General features: G+C 36.5%; 1 protein-coding gene across 4 annotated transcripts in view; it reads right to left on the reverse strand.

Moving 5' to 3' along the window:
- Positions 1–1593: 1593 nt before the first annotated feature.
- LOC105437315 (alpha-N-acetylgalactosaminide alpha-2,6-sialyltransferase 2-like) overlaps positions 1594–13366 on the reverse strand; it is a 34724-nt gene continuing 22951 nt past the window's right edge. For 2 of the 4 annotated variants that reach the window (XM_030977841.1, XM_030977839.1), the window contains exons 3-8: positions 11098–11263; positions 9149–9326; positions 8490–8652; positions 6893–7010; positions 3417–3568; positions 1594–1960 (exon numbers count right to left, since the gene is read on the reverse strand). In XM_030977841.1, the coding sequence (XP_030833701.1) occupies positions 1696–1960; positions 3417–3568; positions 6893–7010; positions 8490–8652; positions 9149–9326; positions 11098–11263 (1042 nt within the window). In that variant the 3' untranslated portion in view covers positions 1594–1695. Of the gene's footprint in view, positions 1961–3416; positions 3569–6892; positions 7011–8489; positions 8653–9148; positions 9327–11097; positions 11264–13366 lie in introns of those variants that run through there. The other 2 variants (XM_030977842.1, XR_004062650.1) reach the window with 2 other exon arrangements.

Genomic DNA, 13366 nt, shown 5'->3' on the forward strand with positions numbered 1-13366 from the left:
CACACAAAAATGATACCAAATGATTTGGGATAAAACACACTTTCATAAAATGTATAATAATTTACTGTTCATAGATGATTTCTTAAATGATTAGCAATTTTCTAGGTGTAAACTTTTTTTTTGACTCACACGGTATGGATGGTTCTGCATGTGGTGGAATGTCTCACTCTGTGAGTAGTGGCACTACTGCCTAGAACGGAGCCAGGTGCACGAAACGTACTACAATCAAACCTGTTTACCAAGGTCATTAAAGGGAAACAAAAAAACAGCCACTGTAGGCAAGTGTCCCCTCTAGACAGGATCCACAACACACCTTCCAAAACTTTGAGTAATAGTACATTTTTAATAATATTTGTTTCAACAATATCTCATTTTACAAAGAGTGTAACAACATATTAAAAATGATTATGATATACATGTTTATACAATACCGGTACACACTATTCAGAATATTGTCCTTGAGTTGAACTTAAGAGATATAGTGGCGGAGCCTATGAAAAGCAGAACTTGTTGTGGTTAGGCTCCTTAAACTACAAATGACAATATTAACTAAAGTTATGTTTATAAAATACAAATACACGCTAAAACAGTGAAAGGCAGATTTATACAGGGATACATGAACCGATACTCACATTTAAAGGTAAAGACCAGTATTGGAAACGCCCCAATTTCAAAAAATGAAATGGAAGCTCTCATTACCAATCATGTGAAAGAATATGTTATGACTAATACATGATGATAAAAAATTTGCCGGGAAACCGCCTACTAATTCATATATTTGTTAAATTTGTTTCTCTCATGGTCTGTGAGAGATATAGGGTAGTCCAATATACATCTTTCTGTGTATAGTGCTTGTAACTTTACGAAGAATGGGCCAAATTTCTTATCATTTTGATGATTCCAGAACCTTGCAGATGCTAGATGCTAGATGATCAACCTTTTCTGATCGATTCCACAACGTTTCTTTCACAATGCAATCGCATGACCATAACTGGTCTTTAGCTTTAACAACAAAAGACAAGGGAATGGGAAGTGAATATAGGAAGCTTATTGAAAAAATAGTACAATGTAGTTTGTTCTCAATATGAGTATTATATGTACATAGTTGGTATAGCACCGTTATTTTATACCTCCTACCTTAATTTATTAAAATATGAGCTTCATATACTCTTATCGAATCTGTTACAATTCAGTACATAATCAAAAGTTAATGAAAGTTCTTCTATATTTCTCACAATACATAAACCTTGTATGCACGTCACGTGGGGTATTTTTTTCGTCCTGCAGCCTTGTAAGATATATAAAGTCCAAAGAATACAATTTATTTCTACGTTCCCCAAAATATCTTTTGGTAGGATTTTAGTCAGCTCATAAATATTCCATTTATACAAAAACAGAGAAAATGTAACATGTGACAAAAAACAGTGCATCTTGCCTACAATCACTATGAACATGACGGACAAAGAAAGAGGCCAAAATATACAGTTCCTCATTCTACCCTCAACAGTTGCTGTGGTAGACAAAAGAACATCCCTTCACTGCTATTATCATGTAAAAATGTGTAGAACAGGTGAAAATGCATGACACCTGTTCTACACATTTTTACATAATAGCAGGGAAGGGATGTTCCTTTGTCTACCTGAGGAACTGTATATTTGGTACTCTTTCTTTGTCCGTCATGTTCATAGTAAATGGCTACGAGAGAAATTCAGGGACATCTCTTTTGTACCACTTTATAATACCAGCTTTGTCCAATTCCTTCAGGATTTTCACCTCTCTTAAAAAATCATGGCTCTTTGACGTATTCTCGTAGGTATAGAACTTTTTATCGTAATAGTATCCCGAGTACTTCTTGTTAAATCCCATGCCGTACACACTGACAGAATCACATCCAGATTGGAGAGCCGTCATGAACATCACGAAACCAGTACTCGGACGAAAGGACCTGGTCTGCATCCAGCTGAATTAATAATAATAATAATAATAATGGATATTTATATAGCGCACATATCCACCCTGCAGGGTGCTCAAAGCGCTTCGTTAGGTACTTTTAGATTTGCACGACGACAACGTGGATTGCTACGATCGACGTCCTTTTAATGCACTGCCTTGAATGGACGTCACATGTATCAGTCCACGCAAATCTAGAAGTCCCTATTATTACCCCGGCTCTGCTAGGCTACCGATTTCGGTGCTCACAGCATTCAAGAAATTCCTTCCTACCAGTCCCCATTTACTTCACCTGGGTGGAGTGTGGCAAATGAAGATCAATGTCTTGCCAAAGGACATTAGTGCCGCGGCGGGATTTGAACCACGGACCTTGTGATCGACAGTCCGGCGACGCATCCACTCGTCCACGACATCATTAAATGAAGGGCGGAAATGTATAGGTGATAGATAAGTACAGTGGTATGGAGAGGAGCGGGGAGTGGCATGGGTCTTGCTTGAATGGTGACAGGTGGGAGAACAAGGACATTGATATAGTAGGGGAATATAGAATAAGGGTCATATCATGAAATTCTTTACTTTTTTCTTTGTCATTCCGTTTTTATCTTTTTAATAAAATAAATAAAATAAAATAACTAAAAGAGTTTGTTAATCCCAGGCACCCATTCACTTCACCCGGGTAAACTGAAATGTTGGTAGATAAAATTCCATGTCTTTGGACCTTGCAACATACCAGGAGGCGTTTCACAAAACTTGTCATCAGTGACAAATGACGGTTTTTGTTATAAGCTACTCAAATCCTTGCTTCTGATTGGTTATCAGCAGATTTGTCACTGATGTTTGTCATTCGTTATTGAAAGAAGGCTTTGTGAAACGGTTCCCAGGATTTGGACCCAAGAAAATTCTAATTCACAGTCAAGAAAACAAAAACAAATAATAAAAAACACTTCTACTGATGCTAATAATTTCCCATATACCCTCTACAAGAAAAGTCTAAAGAGTACGAGAGATAGTTACAGTTTTTTAATGATATGTACAATTCCTAATTGGTTCTGATTGGTTATCAACAGATTTGTCACTGATGTTTGACATTCGTTATTGAAAGAAGGCTTTGTGAAACGGTTCCCAGGATTTGGACCCAAGAAAAATTCTAATTCGCAGTCAAGAAAAGAAAAACAAATTAAAAAAAACACTTCTACTGATGCTAATAATTTCCCATATACCCTCTACAAGAAAATTCTAAAGAGTACGAGAGATAGTTACAGTTTTTTAATGATATGTACAATTCCTAAATCATGAAACAGTATGTTCTGATAAGTAGCCATAGGGACTTTTAGATTTACCCGACGAGAGCGTGGACTGCCGCGTGTGACATTGTGTTAAGGCACTGGGCCGTTTCCGGCAGTGTGAATGAGAGACAAAGGACTGATTTTGAGAAATCAATGACATAAGGCTGAAAGAGAACTCACACTTTGTGAACATATCTGATAAAGTCTGGGTGCATTAGTCTGATGTCAGCAGCTTGAGCTTTCAGCTTCTGTTTAGGGTTAGTTCCCTTGGCGACCTCTGAGATGTAGTGATAGTCGTCTAATCTACAAGGCAGGAAGACCCACTTGATACCCTGTGAGAACAAAGCAATGATTATATGAAATATACTACACACAAACCAAACAAAGAACACATACACATTGCTTACACATACAGTTAACTCAAACATAATTTGCAATACATAAAACTTCAGTATAATCAAATTTAAATATAATACAAAAAAACAAACAAATAAAACATACACAAGGCCTACATGCTTTACTGAGATGAGTGCCAGATGAACAGCTTCAGTCTATTCTTTGACAAGGCCTAATATTAAACATTATTGTAATTAGGTTTGTTGGAGAAAAGGAAATGCTCTTTTGTTTTTTTGTTTTGTAAGTGGCTATTTGATATGAAAGTGATTTAAATAGTTCTGTTACAATTACAACAGCATGAGTGAATATCTAAAGGAGATTTAGTGGCATATTTCTCTCTCTCTCTATATAGAGGAAATATATCAGGTATGTTTCATCATAAACTTTCATTATATCTCGTCAATCGGATGACAAGGTGTTCTCAGACCTTCGGATAACTCCAGGTATTTCGGACCATTCTGCAATTTTGTGCAATATACATCTGCACAAACCTCCATCAGTTGTACATCCTCGAGTCATGCGTAACATCAGAGCAATTGACAGAACATCATTTGCATCAGATATGATGAACAGCGAGCTTTCCTCGACATCTTCATCCACTGACGATGTAACAGCTAGAGTCGACTTGTATAACATGGTTCTCAGTGACTGATTAGATGTCCACGCACCAGCCACATCCCGAACTGTCAAGACACGAGCTCATACTCCTTGGTTTACTCACGAAATTAAAAGTGAGAAACAAGAACGTAGGCGCCTGGAAAAGAAGTGGCGATTTTCGAAGTTGGAGATCGATCGTCAACTGTATTACAAACAGAAACAACATGTGCACTCTCTTCTCCGCAAATCAAAACATGATTACTACCAGCAATCAATAAGTGACTGTGGTAACGACTCCCAGAAGATGTTAAAAATTGCTAATGCACTCTTGAATCGCAAACAGACATCTCCACTTCCAGCGAACGCATGCAACAAATCCCTAGCGTCGCTCTTCAGCCAGTTCTTTGTTTCCAAGATTGACAGTATTCGAAGGAACCTCTGTACTGATGTTGCTCCACTTCCACCACTGTCTTGTATTGGACTTGCAACACTTGCAGATACTACTTCCGAGGAAATTGAGTCCCTTATCCGCAACAACCCTGTTAAATCATGTGAGCTTGATCCGATTCCAACTAAGCTTCTTACAGAATGTGCCGCTATCATATCTCCTTACATTGCCGATGTGGTCAACCTGAGTCTGCAGAGAAAGCCTTGAAGATCGCTCATATTCATCCACTACTGAAGAAGCCTTCATTAGATCCAGAATGTCTCCAGAACTATCGTCCAGTCTCGAATCTACCTTACTTGTCGAAACTTCTGGAGCGAGTAGCCTTCTCTAGATTGTATGATTACCTACAGGAGAATGATCTACTTGACAATCACCAGTCAGCTCACCGTGCAAATCACAGTGTTGAGACCCTGCTCGTCAACCTGTCCAACAACATCCTGACAGAAATGGATGTTGGAAGGATCACAGCAGTCGTGTTATTAGACCTGTCGGCAGCATTTGATACTGTGGACCATCGTATTCTTGTCAATGTATTGTCATCAATTGGAATTCGTGACCACGCACTTGAATGGTTCATGTCCTATTTGGATGAACGGCAGCAATTGGTATGTGTAAATCATGAAAGATCTGATCCTGTCAAGCTCAGTTGTGGCGTCCCGCAGGGGTCAGTCGGGGGGCCGTTGCTGTTTTCCTTGTACATCACTAGGCTCAAGCAAGTTTTACAGCAGCATGATGTCATGTATCACTGCTATGCAGATGACATCCAGATCTACGCATCGTTCCTTCCCAATCAAAATTACGCAAGTCGGACGGTTAAACTACTCGAAGCTTGCGTCAAAGATGTGCAAACTTGGATGAACTCGAACTCACTCAAACTGAATGATAGTAAAACTGAACTAATTTTATTGGGTTCCAAATCAAATCTTGCTAAGATACAGTCGTTCAATATATCCATATCAGATTCTGTAATTAGTCCTTCCTTGCAATGTCGTAACCTTGGTGTCATGTTAAACTCGTCTATGTCATTGTCAACTCATGTTTCTAGTATTTGTAAGTCAGTCAGATATCAACTTAGAAATCTAGGTTTTATTAGGAAATACTTAAGTCGTTCAACCACAGAGAAACTTGTACATGCTCTTATTTCATCACGCTTAGATTTCTGTAATTCTATTCTCTATCTACTCCCTAACACACAACTTTCTCGACTTCAGAAACTGCAAAATACTGCTGCACGTATTGTCACACTTTCTTCTCGAAGAACCCACATCACCCCCATTCTCAAAACTCTTCACTGGCTCCCGGTATGTGACCGAATTATTTTTAAGTTGTTGTTGTTAGTTTTCCATTCATTGTATGACTCTGCTCCTTCCTACAATATCAAGTTGATTGTTAAGTATAAGCCTACAAGACGTATTCGTTCATCTCAATCCTCCTTATTAGTTGTCCCTAAGACGCGCAGTTCCTGGGGGATAGAGCATTTTCTCATTCTGGTCCGTCCCTTTGGACTAAGCTGCCACTTAGTATTCGTAATTTAACTACCCTTCATGCCTTCAAAGTTGCTCCAAAAACCCATCTCTTTTTAAACAGTGCTATTTAATCATTTCAATGTAGCGTAATAATTTGTGTTGTTTTAGTTTACTTTATTTTAGTTAAGAATGTTATATTTTCGTGATAGTAATACATGTATGTACAGCGCCATGAGCGTCAGAGCCTGGCGGATACCGGCGCTATATAAATATCCATATTATTATTATTATTATGATCATGAAGTGCCTCAAAAAAGTTTTTAAAAAATTGAGTGACCGATTTTACCCTATTCAATTTCCCGATAGACTGAAGTGTTATGAAAACCGTTAGGAAAACGAATTCTTAAATTTCTAATTCCAATCAAAGATATCTTGACAATCGGACAGGCGATTGGCTTGTAAAACTCATGGGATTCATGTATGACCTAAAGATTTATGATTGCAGCATGAGCTAAATCCAGGATTTTCTTTTAGAATCTGAGGCAAAGTTACCCAATCCCTTTAGGGTTGCAATGCGGTATTAGGTGAGGTTGGGGGGGGGGGGGGAGGAGGGGTAAGTGTTAGGGTTAAAAGGTGTTAAAGGCTTAAAGGGTGTGGTCCAGGTTTGAAGTTAGGCATTAGTTTAGAGTTGGACTTTATTTGCGGAGCAATTGTCGCCTGTGCATGTGACATTCAACTAAATTGTCTACCTTATCTCTTGGTATATCAGCCTGTTGCGTATGGCTGAGGGATCTGTCCATGAATACATAGTGCGTTGTCCGATTACCAACATCGTTTTCAAAGCCTCTCCTGAGACAATTGTTAACTCTGAAATAAAATGGAGAAATTTCACCTTCAGTTCTTGATTTTATTCAAAAGAAACGATACTGTGTTAGTTAATAAGCCATTATACGGGTGCAGTCTGAGCATGAGCAGATAAAGGTCATATGTACCAAAAAGGTAAAACCCACAAAGATAAATACTGGATATTCGCTCATGAAAGTTATGTAACATTATTCATTTATGCACCAACGGTACATTCTAAGATACACAGGTGGAAGTATTCTTTTCAAGAGGGCAAACAAAAGGTATTCATGAAGCACATCTAGGACTTTGGCATTTATTATTCTAAGCTGCTCAAAGTGGAACTTCTGCATGTGTAAAAGATCTGCGGATATTTGGGGTCATTTGTACCATGTGCTATCAACTCAAGGACAATATTCTGAATAGTGTGTACCGGTATTGTATAAACATGTATATTATAATCATTTTTAATGTGTTGTTACACTCTTTGTAAACTCCCTTATTGATATATCCTGAATTTGCTAGTATTTGGATACTCCTAATAGGGTACACACAACCAGAGGTGTTGAATGCCTCTGCGGCAGTTTTTGTTAGAAATCACAGCCTTAAATATTTTATGTTACTGCTGATTTTGCTTAGATCAAGCATATCATAGACAACAATAATAGAGTTTTTTTTTTAATGTTTGCTTTTTATTGCAAACGAATATTTTTGTCGGGTCAGACCAGGGGGTTTGTTTGAAATAGAGATAATAAAGGGAGAAAGAAACAACAATTACATCTACATGAGTGATTATCCTAAGGCTATGGATATATTCCGAACGTTGATAATAAGAAAGTAATTAACATAGTAATACTTCATAAACGGTAGTTTTACAAAGGCATTTCATAGGTTATAAATATTTCAATAGCTCCTTTTCAACATTCTTATATGATTGAACACTGCGAATGAAGTTTTTCAACAACATATCACATGTATTTCCATCTGCAATAATCCTGAGGGTCATATAAATAGTCCTCTTTAAAGATGAAGTTGAATTCTGGTCATGCGATTGCATTGTGAAAGAAACGGTGTGGAATCGACCAGAAAAGGTTGATCATCTAGCAAATAAGAATTTTTGTGTATTGCAAGGTTCTGGAATCATCAAAATGATAAGAAATTTGGCCAAGTCTTGGTAAAGTTACAAACACTGTACACAGAGAGATGTATATGGGACTACACGAACACGTGGCGTAAAAATCCTACCCCCGAGTGTTACGATGTTACATGACATATTTGGAATATGAAGGCATTGGAAGAGCCATGCTTTTCAGGGAACATGTCTTATTTAATGTTCTTCCACACTTGCATAATAAGAATGATAACGCTCACAAATTATTTTTCACCTCTTCCCAAAACTCAACCTTCTCTTTAATACACACTCATGCTAATTTCGAATAAGCTAAATGAACTTCATTGTAATACAGATCATTCAAAACAAGACACTGGTATGATTATTTTTACCTGAACACCATGCTGTGGTTGTCTATTTCCTTGCCCATGCCAGATCCTTTCAGTATTCCCCCGTTTCCCACGACCGCACAGCTCAGGCATCGAGGTCTCTGATGATTCCCGAAATCTAGAACGGATTCGTCCTCCGAAAATAGTTTCAATGTTTTGGAGAGCTCTGATGCAAACGATGAAATATAAGGCATTCTCAACATAATTTGGTTATTTGAGTATTATAAATGTTCAGACATGAAACCCATTATAAGCTAGAATAGAGAAGTTTGCTGAATTGAATTCAACGTACAAGTAGTCCTATATATTTGAAAATTTGCTGTCTCAGATTAATGAGAATAAAGAAAAACACAAAAATGATATCATCACAAATGCCAGTTTCCTCGTTATTTGGTCTGGTCTAAGATAATTGTAGACTAGAAAAGGTATCAAGTTGATAGTATCATCCGATATACTACAAACTTTGATGTTGTTGGACTGTATGGGACAAAAATAACTTGGACTAATAAATCTTTACATGGGCAAAGTGGTAATAAAGAAACAAATATTCAAATTCAGTTTCCAGTACAAATTGGCTCTTTTTGTTTGTAAAGAACATTTACTCTACATATATTTACATCACTACACGGTTCATTCTCCATTTTCCCGTACAGCAATCTCACCTTGAAATGTTAGCTTTTTTCTATAAAAAAATCCGAACGGCATATCGTATTTATTCAAGCGTCGATATTCTTCCTGGTTAATATTGCCATTTGTCATGATCATCTTTACTCCAGGTCGATAGTACTGGGAAGCCCAGTGCGACTCCTGTAGTTTGGCATGCAATGAATACGGACACGACTGTTTGAAGAAACAGGGTTTTAAGAAATATTTAATAAGCCTATTCATGAAATCATGATGATAATGATGTTGAAAAACGATACTTCCAAGTTCCAGTAATACACTATACAATACACGCGAACACAAAGTCAACTGTAATTAGCAAGAATAGTTTCAAAGGAATTGTTCAAAAGGTAGAATAACAGATATAGTTTGTGTTGCTGAGTGCATATATAATATAAATGTAACCTTTGCCATTTACACAGCTTATAATGTACTTGGCTCATCACTAATTGTGTCTGTTTCAATTTAACTTCTTCGGACATTTTTATCTACACAAAAAAGGTATCATTTAGTGTTAAATTCGAAATTTTCATGGTAATTATTGACTATATGTTTTCATGTGTGAAAGAAATGAAATCTGTACAATGTCCATACATGTATATGAGACTTAGGTAATATATCTATCATACCCTGTCAAAACAACACCCTTATACATGAACATGCGTATTACAAAAAAAATTGCTGTCATCATCAGAGTTTGTTATTTTATACAGAGATGATTTTTTTCTTACAGTTAACCAACCTTTGGCATGGCAGTGCTATAAAAGCACTAGAGTTGTACATTGGTTATTGAATCAATTTTTTAACCTATATGAGAGCTATGTATATTCTATCCTGAATATATGTAAATATCAAAAGCCTCCACTGAATTCAAGAGATCAATTACCAATTCGATTATATATATTATCATCCGTTATCCCACCGCAGCCACCATGTTGAATGATTAGATTAATGGATAGATAAGAGTTAATTATACAGGGTGTCCCAGAAAAACGAAACCGAGAATTATCGATGTTTTATCATAACTTGATCATAATTATAATTTATAAATGACACATATTTGTAAAGCTCACATTCTCCTCTTTCATTTGATGCAACTCATATAATGTACATTTCACTCATGAGTGATTAAAAAAAAATGAAGAAAGGGTACCAAGAATTTATTTGGCGGACGATATCTGAATTTCAAGGAGAAAATCACATTTCCCAACAGTTCATTTCCTGCCCTTTCATATGACACCTCAATCAGGAAAAATGAGCCAGGAATAACAAAGTTCTCTTCGTTTAAAGTAATGCTTGCATTTCTATAATTTAATTAAACGAATTCGTTTTCACTGGCTGTCTACCCTAACAAAGAAGACGAAAGACTCCATGCATGGCTGATCGTTTGCGAAACGGAGTTTGTTGCTATTCAAAGATTTGATTTGATTTGATTTGATTTATTTTTCCACTCAAATATCCACAAATTGAAAATGACATATAAAAACCATACAATATTACCATATATAATAGAACAAATGAATTATTTAGAGTAACGAAATACTGATGAGTGTGTACGTGTAATAAAATAAGTTTACAGAGTACATTTAAGTTTGATAATAAGACAAAATATTTTATATTGCTTGATTTAACTTAGAGAGGAAAAAAGGGAATCTCAGAAAAGCTAGGCTTGTTGAGCGAAATTCCCTGTATGAATTAAGTACTAGACTATCATCAGCGTGCATCATTTGGGTGTTATTGACTTTCGATTGCTATCAATATTTGGGGGTTTTTTTTATTACAAAAATATATAATGTATAAGGAGGTTGATCCTTATAATAATACTTCTAAATTTTGTATCTCAGACTACCAAGAAAAATGTATTCCCTTATCATCATATCAAATCAGCATTACCGACAAGAATACCATTTCTGACGAATGAGAAATATAAAAACAAACATTTACTTACAGACAAAGTAAACTTTTGATCTATCCTGAAGGACAGTTCTGAATTATTTGGAGCAATTGTGATAAATGGACGAGGATGCCTCGGTCTTGTTGTATGATTATATTGATGTTCTTTTCTGAGAAATGAAAGTTCATTTTCTACGTAGACTATGTGTGATTCAGCAAATCTGCAAAATTGAATCAGTTAAATAAATGATTAGGTCCACAACAGAATCCATGGAACTATTCACATAGAGGAACAAATAAGAAGAAAATATAAGGAAAAAAAAAACACGAGTTCTCCAACCCTCTTTAAATTAGATTTTCCAATTAATGTAAATTCTAGTTGAACATCTTGTAGTCACAAAAACATCTTAAATCTTCATTAGATCATTGAGTCATGGAGATATCCCACATAGTGCATTATCATTTTCAAAGTGACAGCTCCAGGTTGTTTATGGGGGTCAATGCCTATTCATCAGGTCCGCTAGTCATAAGGTCCGCTATTCATAAGGATCGCTATTCATAAGGACCGCTATTCATAAGGTCCGCTATTCTTAAGGTCCGCTATTCATAAGGACCGCTATTCATAAGGTCCGCTATTCATAAGGATCGCTATTCATCAGGTCCGCTATTCATAAGGATCGCTATTCATAAGGTCCGCTTTTCATAAATGGAGAAAAGGGTCATTATTCATAAGGGCCATTATTCGTAAGGACCGCTATTCATAATCAAAGAAGAGGGTCGGTATTCATAATATTAGAAGGGGTCGCTATTTATAATACGAAATGAGGGTCGCTATTCATAATAGCGACCCCTATTATGAATAGCGACCCTCATTTCCTATTATGAATAGCGACTCTCTTCTCCTATTATGAATAGCGACCCTCTTCTCCTATTATGAATTGCGAACCTCATTTCGTATTATGAATAGCGACCCCCTACTCCTATTATGAATAGCGACCCTCATATCGTATTATGAATAGCGACCCTCATTTCGTATTATGAATAGCGACCCCCTACTTCTATTATGAATAGCGACCCTCATTTCGTATTATGAATAGCGACCCTCTTCCCGTGTTATGAATAGCGACCCTTATAAGTAATGAACCTTATTTCGTATTATGAATAGCGACCCTGATTTCATATTATGAATAGCGGTTCTTATGATTAATGACCCTTAATATGAATTATAAATAGCGACCCCCATCTCACGTTATGAATGGCGGTCCTTATGATTAACGAACCTTATTTCTTTATGAATAGTGACCCTCTTTTACCATTATGAATAGCGGACCAGGAAGTACGGGTATTTCCACGTTATGAATAGCGGTCCTTATGAATAGCGGACCTTATGAATAGGGGTCCTTGTGAATAGCGAATAGACCCCGTTTATGGAGGATCTGACACAACTCGGCTCTTTGTGCAACTTATGCTTGGCTCCAAATCAAGGCAGAGTTAGCTAGGAGAGCTTTTATTGCTTGTACAGACTTAAATGAGTTTTGCACTATGTACAGTACGTGTATCTTAGACATTGATTTTCAACTTTATTTGACAGAAATGTGTGAAACATTTTAAGTACGTTAAAAAAGATTGTTTTCGACTAGATGTAAATTGTATAAAAGATTTAGGGCTTCTTTGAGGTCTAGTCTGGTGTGTAGCAACTTGCACTTTTGAAACCTAATAACCCATGTAATGCCTAGTTCACCCTACTCCCGAATCACCCAGACTCCTTTCGTTTCATGAATGGCATTTTACCACTACCGAAGAAATACTCCCACCATCTGGTTTTAATGGAATGCATTGACTATGTATAAATGAATGTGATTTACATTCCTTTCATGGGTATATTTACATCCAGTAATTGCATCAGTAGTTGTTTACAATTTCAAACAAGTAACACTATGAACATGACAGACAAAGAAAGCGGACAAAATATACAGTTCCTCATTCTACCTTCAACAACTGCTGTGGTAGACAAAGGAACATCCCTTCACTGCTATTATGTAAAAATGTGTAGAACAGGTGAATATTCATGTGACACCTGTTCTACACATTTTTATATAATAAGGGAGTTTACAGATAGCACATGGTACAAATGACCCCGAATATCTACAGATCTTTTACACATGGAGAAGTTCCACTTTGAGCATATTAGAATAATAACTGCCAAAGTCCTAGATGTGCTTCATGAATACCTTTTGTTTGCCCTCTTGAAAAGAATACTTCCACCTGCGTATCATAGAATGTACCGTAAGTGCATAAATGAATAATGTTACATAACTTTCATG

This window comes from Strongylocentrotus purpuratus, unplaced genomic scaffold (genome assembly GCF_000002235.5).
Source record: "Strongylocentrotus purpuratus isolate Spur 01 unplaced genomic scaffold, Spur_5.0 spur5_scaffold_1, whole genome shotgun sequence".
Lineage (NCBI taxonomy): Eukaryota > Metazoa > Echinodermata > Echinoidea > Camarodonta > Strongylocentrotidae > Strongylocentrotus > Strongylocentrotus purpuratus.